The 15,083-nt window shown below is 37.4% G+C and overlaps 1 protein-coding gene across 2 annotated transcripts in view; it reads right to left on the bottom strand.

The window, feature by feature from the left end:
• Positions 1 to 6,301: 6,301 nt before the first annotated feature.
• The window catches only part of LOC129360552 (vascular endothelial growth factor receptor kdr-like), a 52,650-nt gene continuing 43,868 nt past the window's right edge, over positions 6,302 to 15,083 (bottom strand). For both annotated transcript variants that reach the window (XM_055030864.1, XM_055030865.1), the window contains exons 27-30: positions 12,919 to 13,037; positions 11,317 to 11,395; positions 10,601 to 10,692; positions 6,302 to 8,780 (exon numbers count right to left, since the gene is read on the bottom strand). In XM_055030864.1, coding sequence (XP_054886839.1) covers positions 8,597 to 8,780; positions 10,601 to 10,692; positions 11,317 to 11,395; positions 12,919 to 13,037 — 474 coding nt within the window. In that variant the 3' untranslated portion in view covers positions 6,302 to 8,596. The remainder of the gene's footprint in view (positions 8,781 to 10,600; positions 10,693 to 11,316; positions 11,396 to 12,918; positions 13,038 to 15,083) is intronic.

The following is a 15,083-nucleotide window of genomic DNA, read 5'->3' as shown; positions in this document are numbered from 1 at the left end:
TAGATGTGGGTATGTGGGGTTAAATCAACCCCAAACAGTCTGTGTGCTGGATGTTATTGATTAAATGAAGGAGCTGCAGCTGCCTGGCTCCCTGATAGGAGATGCTACAAGGCAGGGGTCTGGGTGGTTTTGGTTGTTCATCGACGTGATCGGCCGTAAAAATCAAATCATCCGCAGACTTTCCTGTTTACATGTCGTGTGAAGGGGAAGTATTTCTGTTACAGCAATTCGGAGTTTATTACTTTCTGTAAATAGTACAGTTGGAACTTGTTTATTGTTGAAGGAAACATCTGAATCCACCCGTTGCTTTACTAATAGGTTTGATGTAAGCAGATTAAAACACCTATTAATATTTGGTTATTCTTTCAGTTTCTGCTACCCAAATGGGATTCAGAATCTGTTACAAATCTAATAAAACTGAACTTTGACTATTTAATTTGTCATTGTGATGACTCTTTAAAGGGGCAGTTTTGTGCAAAATTACCTTTCTGAGCTTTACATTATGTTATAAAATCATTTCCTCATCAAAAACCTTCCCTTTAGTGTTTCTTTGTTTGAGAAATCCTCTCATCTACATGGCAACCATTCAGCTGTACGAAACACCTGGGTGGACCAAGCTCTGCCTTTAAAACACAGCTCCTCCTCAGAGTTGCAGTTTCACAGAGCAGCCCTCACCCAATCAGCTCCTTCAGACTAGCCAGCAGCAATTAGCAAACACCTGGTGGAAAAGCTGTGCTCATTATTGGAGCACAGCAAGGCGTTGCTGCTCAGAAACGCTGGTAAAAACGTTGTTAAAGGGTTAATAGAGGAGCCATGTTGTGATGACTTCCTGCAGGCGGAGTTTCAGAATGAGCAGGACTTTTGACTTTTTAAGAGACAGAGGCCCAATTTCAAGAGTTTGAATTTCTTTTAGTAATATTTGTGGATTATGTGTCTGGGAAACACTTAAGACTGCCCCTTTAAACTTTGCTGATGTAGAAACATTTGATTCTGAAGTTGAGCTGTTTTTGCTCTCACACACATGGAGCAGTGAACACCAGTTCACCCTGTTGTTTACCTTCCTGGTAGGGGGCAAAGGAGGCGTCCTGAGTGTTGCTGCACCAGCAGGACCTGGGCACCAGATGCTGCAGCCATAGCGACATCATTAATGCAAACATGATGGAGAGGCGTTGCTGCTCAGATGCATGTCTGCAGTGTTAACGCCTCTCTTTCTCTCTGCTGCTTCTGTCTGCATGTTTGGTGAATTTAAGCAAAATGTGCAGCAGCAGACCCTCATGGTTCAAGCCGTTTGTTATTGCGCAGCGACTGGCGATCCCTTCTCCTTTCATCCTTGTTGCATCCAATTGCTTTGCAGTTATGTGGCAGAAACTGCCATAAATCTGTCAGAAAGGAAATATGAAGTAATTTGTTTGGGTTAACTAATGCTTCATAAAAATGCAGCTTGCTTTAGAAATTTTTGAAATATTTTGGTGACAAAATATGTTCTTTGGGGTAAAGTATTGCTGCAGACACATGAAGGCAATCAAGAAGCTTTAATAGATTATAATTTGTACAAGCTTGACTGATGGATTGCAGAGCAGATCTTTGTTGATGTGTGTGGTTGAATCACACTGAGTTGGATGATTTCTTTCACTACGCGGTTTCAGTTTTTGGTTTTTGTTTAAAAGTATTTGAAACAAGAAAAGCGGGACTCTACTGGAGCTGCAGATGTTTGAGCTACATTATGTTTCCTGATTGAATACCTTGATAATATCATCTATTTCAATCAATCAAAGCAAATAGACTCTTAAAACACATAAAATAGTTTACAAATACTGTATGGTAAAGGCATAAATATCTTCTAGTTATTAGAATTAGTGTGCTCCTGCTCAAAATAATGTGCAACAGAGTTGGTTAATTTAAAATTCACGAAAAGTTCATGTTTATTTGAGCATTGAAATAACTTACTATTCATAATTAGTGACGGTAGAAATGGTTGAAATCAAACTATTCACTAAAAATGAAAAATAATCTAATCTAAATATTTAGTAAGCTTGAAATAAGACACAAATAACTTTCAAGTTATTTTTCAGCAAGACACTTTTCACTTATGCGATGGAAAAAAATGTCTTATTTTAAGTGGAACAAGGACTTTTTCTTCAATACTAAGGAATTATTTACTTAAATTAAGCTTCTATATCTTGCCAAAAAGTTAATTGTAAGTTTGTTTTGTCTTCTTTCAGGTGCATTCAAATATTTGCACTAAAAACTGAATAAAAATGCCAGTTGATAAATAAAATGGTCCAAGACCAGCCAGTCACCAGAGTTGTGTTAATTAACTAACATAATGAGTTAATATGGATTATTTTTAAATTTATTAACCTTTATAGTCTCATTTTTGTGGAATAAGAAGCTGCAGCTGTCCTTCGTGTGACTGTAATGAGCAGCAATCAAGAAATTTTGGTTGAATTAAGTTCATTTGGGGGCCATGTTGTGTAATTCAGGTGGCCTGCAGAAATTGGCAGGAGAGCAGAGAGTCTTTAAAGGTCATAGGTCGAAGTACAAGATGTTGTTCTTGCTTCAATCTCCACAGATGTTTTTGTAAACTGCTGATGTTTTTTCCTTTTTCCAGATAAACTCTTTATTTAGCGTAATGAGTCGTTGTCTCGGCTGCCTGAGGTTGGGTTAAAGTCAGGAGTTTTCATGGGAAAGAACCAAACGCATTGTTCTGAATTTAGGTGAGAGGTGTGAACGTGGTTAACCCGCTGCTCATCTGCATCTGTGAGGTCTGGGAATGTCATTGTGTGGGCGTTTCTGTCTCCAGGGAGTGAACATTTAATTTTCTTCCTTTCATCCTCTTTTTTCCCCCCCAATTTTTTTTTTTGCATAAAAAGCCTCTGTCAGACAGAAATACAAGCTGCGTCACAGATGTTTCTCTTTCACTTCTTATTAAATTGCAACTTCAAATGTTCTCTGAATTCATTAATGGTTCCTTTTGTGTGATTAATGGAGTGTTTTTGCAGCTCTGTTTGCTTTGGGGAGAGGCTGTGGAAGCGGTCAGAGGGAAGTGGGAGTGGGGTGAAGGGCATCATGAGTGTTATTGTTAAATGAGGAAAACACAATCAGACGCCTCACAGCCGATGGTGATCACGTATCAACGTAATTGTCCTGCAGACCACAGGATGGCAGTGCATTTTAGAAAAATGCAGCACTATCCCGGAGACGCCTTGGAGGAAAATAATCAGTGTAATTTTAATTTATTTTTAAATGCTGCTGTGCTGTTGAGTGACAAGGATTCCTGATGAGAAATTATATATTTTTAGAAAAGCAGACAAAAATAAAGATTATGCTTGTGGTTTTTATTTGTAATGGCTTTACATTTCTCTTAAAATCTTTACAATACTTGTTTTTGGGCTGACAAAGATCTCTTTAAATTATTCATTATTCAATTATTTTGTATAATTATTATTATCAGGTTGAATAATCTTGTAGTAGCACCACATCGACATGTTTAGAGTAAAAGTAGAAAGTAGCTACCAAGAAATTACTCAGGTATTTGGCAAAAAAGGCGACTCAAATGATCATAATATTAGATGGACCAAAATGACAATAATTAATAAAACTGACATAATTAAAAAAAATAATTATGTCAACAAAATCAGGCAAATAAAAAAACATTTTTCCAAATTAGTTTCTTTCAATAAAAAGCTTGTGAAACTTTTATGAAAACTGCCGGTCTGTGTCTGTTTGGTGAGTTTATGGTTAAAACATGTTTGTTTTTCATTCAGTGGGTAGAAAATCCACAAATTTTACTCAAGAGTTGAAATATTTTAGAATAAAGTAAAAGTGAAAAGTACATTGTAATAAAAGCAGTACTAATATTTCCAAAATGCAACTTGAATAAATGTAATTAGTTACCAAACTCTGTTATTTCCTTAAGATGCAGTATTTTAAATTAAGTGCACCAGCTCCTTTTTTGGAAAAAACACATCATGATGCTGCCACCGCCATACCTCATAGTTAATAAGCAATATTTCCTCTTTCTTTATCCAAATATTATAAACTTCCCTTCAGGTTGAAGTCTTTGTGTCTGAGTGCATTTGTAAACTGTAAAGTAGCTTTTTGTCTTGCTTTTAGAGTGACGTCTTCTTCGTTTTTCAGCCGATGTTGGTATGGACTCATAACTCTGTCTTACTGGCTTCGTCCAGCAACTTTGCAAAGTGTTTAGGTTTTGTTCTGGAGTCGATTTGGACAATTTACTCCAAAACATGTTCCTCTTTTTGGGGCACAAGCAAGACAAGATAATCGTATTTGCAAACTTTGACTAAGTTTTTTTAAAATCTTTAAGCGAGAAGCAGTGCGGTCCCTCTGGAAATGATCCTGCAACCTGCACAGGAATGGAAAATCACTGCGTCAGATGCAATAGACAGAAAAAACATGACAGTCACGAACCCTGCTCCCCTCCTACATCCTTCCTCTGTTTGTTTGCATCTTATATTCCTGAAATAGTCTGCAGAGGAAGGTGTTGGCATGCGTTCAGATCCAATGGTTGGCACACACCTTACTGTAAATACAGCAAAGGACAACAGGGGACAGTCAATGACCCATGTCCCCGAGTGTGCGGGTGTGTGTGTGTGAGGTCCCCTCACTTGGACACACCTATCGCCGGTAAAAAGTGTCTCCCAGAGGAAGGCCAGTGTGTGGCGCCCTCCGGTCGTGACCAGGATGATTAAGACTTCCTTCCTTTCCTGCTCGGAGGCAGACAATGTCCCGAGGAACAGACAGGCTGCCGACACCTTGACACAACTAGGAAGTGAGTCTTCCACAACCCGAAGACCAGGAGCCAGGCCCACACTTCAGCCAAGACGAACCTCGCCGGGAATAACTCAGAAGCTTTTGGTTTACTGAGTCAACAGGCTGGGCTGCAGTCTTCTCATCTAACGCACTGTCTGCATCACAGTCCCACGATGTTTGCTTGATAAGTTTGAAAGGTCAGGGAGGCAGTTAGTAGGAAAATCTTTCATATTGAAAGTATTTCTTTTTCTCAGGTTGGATTTTTGCCATACAAATATACAATTTCTTATTTTATAAGTAAAAAGTGAAAATCAAGGAAGCCCCTAAATGTTTGTTTTCACAAGTCTGAAGCAGAAGTGACCCGTGCCATTTCAGTAGGTAAATATGTGCAATGCGTAGCGAACCTGTGGCTTTGAGTCCAACAAAAAGAAAATATGTAGATGCTCTGGACCAGGGCACGTGTGTTCAGGGCCCCCAGGCCACCAGGGGGCCCCCAAGAGCACCAAGGCAGCATGACGGACAAATATGCATAGAGAGAACATTGAATATTGCAACCTAAATGCTGTTACACATGGAAAAACAAAAAGCATAGATTCATTGTATTGTTTTTCTAAATAATGATGTAAATAATAAGGATTAGTCTCTACCTGTTGATGGCTACTGGAAATATGTTATAAAATGTTGTGTTTATCAGCTGATGTTACTTTCAAAATCCTAATGAATTTTTTTTTAACTTTGTTTCTCCTGTAAGGTTAAAATCATAATAGTCATAATAGCTCTGGTATAATTAATTCTAATTACAAATGAGGCTAATGACAGCAGGTGTGTTCTATTATATTAAATATGAGTTGCTGACATGCAATTGGCTGAGTTGGTTGTTTTTTATGTTAAGAAGTAATTTCACAGATGTAGGTAACAAAGTTGCTGACAGCACAGGGTTTCTGTGTGTTCATGTCAAAACTCTGCGCTCTTCCAGAGTCAAATCTGGAGATTTTTCAGTACTTTTTAGCCATAAACGACTGCAGATCCCACACATGCTGGACTTTCTGTAACTTTAGATTGACGGTAAGAAACTGCTTTTAAAAAACTGAGCTACCATTTACGCCTTAAATCATCCTGGTCTTCTTCTTCTTCTGTGAAATACTGTAATTATGCTGTATAAATAGAAGTAAACATGCTCTCTGGTTTTATCATGTAAAATAAACATAACATTGACTTGATGTGAATATGTTAACTTTTTGTGTGGACAAACTGGGTCAATAAAGCAGAATGTGATTCTTAAATTAAAATGTTTCCAGAGTGTCAGGATCCTGATGCTATCAACATTTGCAACTTTTCTGGTGAACAAGATATAAAAATATAAAAACCCTTTGAGACCAAAATGGAAAATCTAAACTCAGTAGGATAGACTCTCTCCTCTTTGAGTCACAGATCTCTGCACCCAGTTTCCACATCTGTATCACAGAAAAGTGATTCATAAAATGTTTTTTTTTCTTCGAAGAATGGAACCAGAAATAGAACGACTGAATAAATATATAAATCTTTATTCATTTATTTACTTCATACACTCTGTTAACAGTGTTGGGTAGCATCACACGTTAATAAATCTTAGCTGTAGCTCTCCATGTGGGTTTGAGTTACAGAAGGAAGCTTTATCGTTATAAATGTGTATTTGTCACAAATAAATGCAATAAAGTCAATTTTTCCTAATACAGTGAAGATGAAATGTTCAAGAGGGAGAAATGAGCTACACAAGTGAGGCGTGATCTATTCTGACAGAAAGGATTATCCTTAAGCAGAAAGCAGATATGTATAAAAAAAGACATAACACACCAAATACTGCAAACGTTAATTTCCTACTATATAGATATGGGTTAAATAAAAACAATGCATCTAAAATCTTTGCAAAAAAATGTTACCTACAACAAACAACACTGTCAATAAAATACGGTAATACAAAATACATTTACTTGATATCACTTGGTGTCAGTGCATAATTGTTCCCACTTCATCTGAAAAAGCATAGATTCATTTTTACTCACAAATACTGTTTTTTTAGTGGTAATGAAACACAACATAGCTCTAAACTTTCACTCCACGGTTTCAGTTTCCATGCAGATGTTGCGAAACCAGACTAAGCTGTTGCTGCTGGCTCAAAGTTTGTGCAGCCAGCGATGGAAACGTTGCAAAACGAGGCTCAGAGAGCAACCTGCTCACCTGCTTACAAGGAGAATGAAACACTGGAAAACATCAGAAAGTCTGAGCAGGAAAATATCCTTCAGTTAACCGTTAAATCCTGGTGAAAAGTGAAACAACAGGCGACAGTGTTTGCAATCTCTACATAAATATACATACAACTTGTTTTTCTAGTATTTTTTGGATCAAATGCTCCTATGAAGATTTGTTCTCATTGCATGTGTTGATATACAAATCGTATTTTAGGCCAAAACAAAGAGGGAGAAATAAAGTAGCAGTGCAGCGTTTAATTCGCACCAAACAGGAGGAGGAAATCATGTAAATGTTTCGCTGTAAGGTAACATCTGAACCCTGTTTCCTTCATTAACCTGGGAGTTTTAAAACTCTGAACAGCAGAGCAAACAAACTGTTTCCTGTATGGGTAGACCTGAGTTCAATCAGCAACTTTTTAATTTTATTTGCATAAAATCACACTTCAAACGTAGATTTCAAACATGAATGTCTTCTATTTTTGTATTTTGTACAGTAGTTTATGCTCTCCTGGCATAAAAACCCTTAGAATAAATTAATCTTCTATTGTAGATTAATGTGAATTTAAAACTCACATTCAAAAGAATGTGTAAAAATCCAACCTAATTGTAATATTTGTATTTTATTTTACAAGAATCTTTCTTTAATTATGAGAAAATAGGCATAATATGAGCAGAATAAAAATGCAGTTTTAACAGAAAAATGTTGAAAATGATAATAAAACGTTATTTTTAGTAAAAAGCTTCCAGAATTATAAAAATCTGATGTGAGCGGCTCAGTTTGTCTGTTTTTTCTTCTAAATTTGATTGCTTAAACCTTTTGGTAATTTATGCTGATGTTAAGTATTTCCTTATTTTCTATTATCTTCTCAACATTTCTCATTTTAATTTTTGTTTTCAGAAAATTGTAAATTTGTCCTCTTATTTTGCGACTGTTTTCTGCTAATATTGACATTATTCTCATGACTTTCCTCTTTTATCACCATGGCTACAACTTTATTCTCGTAACAAAAATATTTAGCCTGCCTCTAATAATTCTTTGTAGATTTGATCTGAATTCATTGGTAAAATTCAGATTTTCCAGAAATAAAATTTAAAAAAAAAATCAATAAAATTGATTTATTGCCCAGTCATAAGACGCAGTAATAAATAAGAGAAAGTAAATTAAGCCTAAATCCTCCATATACGTTCATTTACTACGAGCACAGGAGAATGTAAAATTTTCCGTCAGTTTATGCTACATTAGATCAATTTATTCCAGGATTATTTTATTCCTTTAACTCTTCTTTGTGGATCGTTGTTATCTGGGTCAAGTCGGGATGGATGCGGTTTGTTTCACAGTAGATCAGAGAAATACCTGAGGCTGTTTTCAGCTGTTTGACAGTGAAGGTTGGGACAGACCAGCAGCATTAACGAGAAGCCAACATATGGAAAACAAAAAATCAACAATCCAGAGATCCACAGGGGAGCTGAGTCACTTCTGAGTCCATGAAAAGGGAATCTCGCCTTTTCCTCCCCGGCCGCTGACGCACGGGGGGAACAAAGCCGAGGCCTTGACGCTTCCACTCTCGGATGCTCCGGTGGGGTTCGGGCGGCGGCTACACGGGAGGCGTGGAGTAACGCACCACGGAGTTGTAGTCCGGCGGCGGGCTGTGACACTCCAGGCTGACGTCCAGAGCCGAGTCGTCCAGACTGAAGTCCAGCGGCGGGACGGTGGGCAGGAACTTGTCCTTCTCCGGGTCGTTCAGCACCGACTCTTTACTCTTACTCACTGCCTTCATCCTGAAAACAGAGAGGAAGGAAAACACAGAATGAGGTTTTATCTAAAGCAACTTTTATAAACAGTGAAGAGTTGGATCCTACTGTTACTTGAGTAACTTTTTTGTAAAAATGTACTTTTAGGAGTGTTTTTGTTAGTTTTACTTTTACTTGAGTAAAATCTCTATAAATTGATGTTTTAAAACTCCCTCAGACACACTCCTGCAGTTTTTTTTAAACTTCATAAGATCTTTAGGGAAAGAAACTGAATCAGAAAAAAATATTTTGCCTAATTTTCTTATTTTTTGTTACTTAAATGAATTATTGTCATTTTTGTACTTAAAATACCAAAAATTTCCACTCAGCTTTATATTCAGGCTTATATAATTTTTTCTTATTAAATGACTGATAATTTGATCAGTGACTCAGTAATTGAGCAGACTTCTTCTAGGGTAATTTCTTGGACGGATACTTGTTACTTTTACTTGAGTAAAAATATGATGAAGTGGTGTTACTCTTATTAGAAGACAACTTTTGGATACTCTGCCACCTCCGGTACTGAGACAGATAATCTATTAAATAATCCAGCTCCTTTGGCTTCTCCCAGTGCTAATTAAAAACAACCAATCAGATCCAGGAGGCGGGTCTTAGTACTGTCAATCAAGAGTTTTTAAAGCCACTAAAGGAACCTTATTTGCATGACTGTAAAGAAAAACATGCCTTCATGAAATAAAACATCCCCCTAGAGGCCTGTTTGATCCAATTTTCTTTAAATATTTCCATCCTTACAACCAGAAAAAAAACCCTGTTTTCATGTTTGATATAATCAATCATCCTGAGGTTTTTCTGCTTCCTTTTATTACTGCTTTATGACTGGGTGTTTTTGTCTTGGACCAGAACCTCTCCCTTCAGAGTACAGGGTCAGCTCCCAGCAGGAGGAAGACACGACACCAAACTGGAATTCGGTCTTGATTAATAAACTATCTGGTAAACCAGTTATTGAAGTGCATCATGTTATCTTTTCAGTCGTGGAGTGCAGTTTTTTTCTATTGAAAATGTTGGAATAAGTGAGATTTATGGTGCTTTTTTCTTGCTTTCCGGGTGAAAGAAGGAAAGCTTCTCCTGCAGGGAGGTCCTTGTAAACCCTCTTAAGTTTAGAAACTGGCAGTGATTGAGTGGCTGCCCGGCGAGAGACGACTCCCCTTGAAACACAGATAATTGTCTGGATGCTTGAGCTAACTCTTTGTGCCGGGCGCAGACCTTAATGTTTTCAGATCTAAAAGACACTTTTAGGTGACGTGGTGTGAGCTGTAAATGAGTTACAGCTCTGCCCCACATGTTACTCCCCCCCAGCTACAAGTTAAATCTGCTGTTTTTCATTTAAGTTTTGCCTCTTTCCTCTCTGCCTTGATGAAGATAAGCATTTTGAATTCAAGCTTCAGTGTAAAATAAAGAAGCTAAATGTGTAATTTTTGTGTGTTCCTTCAGTAAACTTCTAAATTGAGAACATATTGCCTCAGATTTGTTTTCCTGCTTCAAGCAGCTTAATTTGTCATTGAAAACTGCTGGATCCTCAAGCTAAAAAAATATTTTTTTCTTTGTTTCTGGCTCTTTCTTTTCCCTCAAACGTCTCTATTACTTTGACTCATACAAAGTTCCTTTGGACAAAAGAGAAAACAGGCTCCTGACTTCTTTTTACACGTGTGGATTTGTATGACAGTTACAGCGTCTGCATTCCAGCACGCTGAGCCGGTTTCCACGCTGGTTTTCTGTGATTGCCTGGGTCTGGGTTTGTGTCGGTTCGTCGCCTCTGAAGGGCGCTGGGAAGGTCGCAGCTTACGTACGCCAAGGCCATGATGCTCAGAGGTCGGCCTGCCAACGACATCAGAGTCTTCATGTTGTCGGACGAAAGGCTCATCCCGCTGTCCGACTGACCCTGGAGGATAGGAAAACGGGAAATGATTATTACTGAAAGGGTAAGAGAGAACGGAAGTGTGCAGGAAGTTTTGTATTTGCTTCCCAAAGAGCAAGACATTTATTTAAAGTAGTCTTTAAGTTTTCTTATGACTTTGGTTGCTTTTTCTGCAGCTTTTTCACAGAAACACAATGTAATATGTGAATTAATCAAGCATAAAAAGTCTTCTAAATTAAATATAACACTGCATAATTACACTGCAAAAACACAAAACCTTTCCAAATCATATTGGTCTTGTTTCTTATGCAAATGTCTTTGTGCAATTGAAATAAGAAAAAAAAACTTTATTGGAGCTTGGTTTAAGTCAGGGGTCTCCAAAGTGCGGCCTGGGGGCCATTTGCTGCCCCTGAACTGACTGCATGTGGCCCTTGAAACAAATGTGGCCCCCAGCAGAGATTTGGGTGAAAAAGGAGGGTTTTTATTTTCACTTAGTTCTAAATGATCACAGACAAACTAAAAATCAAAACCATAATCAGAAAATGTGTGTAAAAGCAGCTGAAGTCCGAAAAACAACTTTAAGAAATAACTTTAGGTATCAGAAGCTGCACCAAACTGAGAGTTCATGTTGCAGTTTGTGTGACTGACCTCTTGGTTTTCATTTGTCCCGTTCTCCATGGTGATCTCATCAAACGTTTTCACGCTAGCAGGGCGGATCTTTATGTTCCTGCGGGAACAAAAAGAGAAAGTCCAGCTTTGAGACTCTGCTCTGATTCTACTGAGTCAAGTTCAGAAACAGAACTGCAGGAACCTAATCATTTATATCAACGTTGTTCAGCATCCATGACACTGTACTCTGATAACACTCACTGTTTGCTTTGCATTTCAACACTTGGAAGCTCAAACAGAAGCTGGGTTTTTACTCCAGGGCTGACTGTCATTACTGCCTTTCAGCACCTCCTCAATAAACACTCTTGGAGGAGCTGTGAAAACCCAAGAGCTCAACAAATATTTTTATAAGTGGACTTAAATCTTGACGCCAGTGCTGTGTTTTCTTTTTTGGGGGCTGGTGGGTGAAATCTCAGGAGCTGCAAATGTGTACATTTCTTATCGGGTTCTCATTGTGCTTAAGACTGAACAACATCTCCCCCAAGCTAAGAACATTTTGTGTTTTTAGATATTTTTCAGTGCAGAAAAGTAAAAAAAAAAAAAAAAACAACAAAAAAACTGGGTTTGTTCACAATGACAAGTTCAAGGAGGAGTGATTTGTGGAACAAAGAAAACGGACTAGTTTCTGACTTGCAATTAGACAAAATTAGCTCACAAGTTACTTTTCAGTAAGATATTGAGGTTTGTTTAAGTCAGTAAGTCCTACATATTGTTGGAAAATGTTCTAGTTATAATAATAATAAATTGGCGCTTGTTTTAAGTGAATGATCCATTGGATTAAAATTCTATTTCTACTGGCGGATTATTCCCCTTTTCCCATGTCATTAGTGAAATAATCTGATTGTGGAACAAATACTTTTTTCAGCAATTTTAAGGACTTATTGAGTTAAACCAATTTCCCATATTCTGCTGAAAGATTGCATTTCATAGATTTGTCTTCAAAGTTTTATGACCTGGATCAAATGTTTTAGATTTATTTCCACAAGCTTCTCACAACAGTTTGCAGGACTTTTGGCCCATTTCTACCAACTTTTATTCTTTTTCTGGTGCAAATATCTTAGCACACTTGGCATAAGATAAAACTAACTTACAAGTAATTTTTCAGAAAGATATAGGAGCTTGTTTAAGATCAGTATAAAGTAATTACTTAAAACAAGCTCCCATTTCTGGCTGAAAAGTTAGTTTTATCTTATTTCAAGTGTGCTAAGATATTTTGGATTATAACTATCAAAAATACTTGGTAAGATTTTGTTTTTGCAGTGCAGACAGGCTTGCAGCTCTGTGCAACTTGACAAATGCAGAGCTGGAATTTGATTGTAAGCAAAATGCAAGACAAATGTAAAGATACAATAAGTTACAGGAGGTTGACTTATTTTATCCCAAGGGAGCCGAAAATGTCAACCAACCTTTTAAGATACAGAAGGAGTCTGCAGAGCATAAAAATAATTTTTTTCAAGTTGAGGGAAAAGTTTGGTGAATTTTTTAAAGTAGAATGTCAACTAATTCAGTGAGGGAAGGTGTGTAAAGTGCAATGAGTTTGTTTCTGTGAGCGATCCAATGAAGAGCGATCCAAACTCTCACCAGTTGCCCCCGGAGTCCCGGTGGGAGACGGGTCGTGTGGACGTCTCCTCCGTCTCCTCAATCTGCTCTCCCACCTTCTCCAACAGGGCTGTGTTGATGGGTATGTAGTGCTTCCCCTCCTAAATCAGCACAAGAGGTAGATTTATGGCTGGTGCTGTGTGCGCTGTGCAAACAAAAACACTCAGGGTTGGTGGCGACAGGCCAAAGAAACCAGGGTCATGCTTAATAAATCCAAAACCGTTTAATATGAAGTTTAAGCAGCGAAGTTTATCACCGCACTTTATCCTATTTTGAGGCCATGTTGTGAGAGAGAAATTAAATCCCTTTATCTTCACAGTGTCTTGATTAATATACGTGTTATTAAGGTTTTATTTGACAGGCTAACACAGAGTGGTAAATAATTGAAGTGGAAGAAGAATTATGGATGTGATGGCTCCATTTTTCAACTTTTGCCACAGATTCTCAGTTGGATTAAAATAAATATGTGAATCTCAAAGCCCAGGGACCAAATCTTTCCAGCCGTAGCGTTTTATGTGGCCCTCTGAACTCCAAATTCCATCAATAAGTCCTTCCAGCTTTTCGCAAATCCACAAAATTCAAGCAAAATCAACAGATTCCTGCAAATTTCCCTCAAAAATGGCCAAAAGCATTGAGTTCAAGTCATGCAAAATGTCAAGAATATCAAAGGCTACATTCTTGGCATGAATGTAGCCACAAATTCACATAAGCAAGTTTTGAATTTGTGTGTCGCAGAAAAGAAGAATTTTTTAAGAAAAATAAATTTGGCTCAGTTTTCTTTAAAGTGCTGATATATGAGCGAAGCAAATGCATTCAGTATTCTCACTTCTTGAAATTTTATTTTTTGTATTATCTCGTCTTTTGTACATTTTTCAGTTCTTAACTGTCTGCATACTTCAACTGATTTCAGCAGTTTATATATCAAAATGTTCAGCTTGTTCTGGAGACTTGCTCTATATTTGGGTAATTTTAGCTTTTATAATTTTTTTAATATTTTAACTTATGCTACGTCTGCCTACGTCAACCTAGGATCTCAATTCAACTTTCAAACAGATCACAAGGCATGAGGCTATCTTCAAGAGATTCAGCTTTCTTACATCACTTACGGTTTTTCTAAAATCACGATTTAAGTTTTATGTAAGTTTTTCAGTTTTACAATGTAATGGCGGACAGAGTGCGGACTCTGGTAACTGATGAGTTTTGGTTTTTGCGCAAACAAAATGCTGCTGTTTGCACATCTTTCCCTCCAGAGAAATAATTTATGCATCAAAACGTAGCCACACGCATCTGCTATTAGGGAATATAAGTGTCATTGCCGTAGATTTTATGGTTTTCTTCCCCTTCCTCCATTTGGCTCCATATAAAATATTTTCAATCTGGTGAGTTCACTCAACAAATTATTATTCGCACGACTGTTTCGCAAGGAGCAGCGACTTTTCTAGTTGTTTTTAAATTTCTTCCAGGTTAACATCTTTGCAGCCACACAAATTCTTCAGTTAAGCAGCGCCCACACCAGACCGTCTTGCATCTCTCCAGTAATGTGGTTCCTTTGATGGGACGTGTGACGCCATCTCAAAGTTGTGTCTTCTCACTGAGTGTTGTTTCCCCTTTTTGTTCTGCTCTGAAATTACGACGCTCAACGCTTCTTCCTGACTATGTGAAATTACTGTGACTAATCCTAGTAAACTAGTGAGTAATCGAGCAATAACAATAACAAGTTTTCTCTTTCCAATCTTTAATTGTTTAAAGATTTTCTCTTTGTCAGTGTCAGAAATTAACACAGAGGCTCAAATATATACATTCATCCCAACTAACGTTTGAATCTCGGACTCATCCGATAACGATGAATCGTTAACGGACTCAAAAAAGGGCATTTGCTGAAAGAACACAAACTGTGCAAAAACTACATACATTTTGCATTTAAAATAAAGGATACTCTAAATATTTTCTCCACAGAACTTAAGTAGCAAATTCAGTAATAAAATCTCCTATTCAGCACCTTTTTCTATCTTAATTTCAATCAGTTAGTCACCTTACACTGTAATGATGTAAAGTAAAACAGAAACTACTGAGTTTTGTTTCTGTTTTTTTACATGGAGATGATAAAACTATTTTTTCACTGCTCAAAAAAAACAAAATCAAGTGTT

This window comes from Poeciliopsis prolifica, unplaced genomic scaffold (assembly GCF_027474105.1).
Source record: "Poeciliopsis prolifica strain line A6 unplaced genomic scaffold, Auburn_PproV2 SCAFFOLD006, whole genome shotgun sequence".
Lineage (NCBI taxonomy): Eukaryota > Metazoa > Chordata > Actinopteri > Cyprinodontiformes > Poeciliidae > Poeciliopsis > Poeciliopsis prolifica.
Note: the sequence above shows the minus strand (reverse complement) of the source record. Positions and strands in the feature narration are given on the sequence as shown.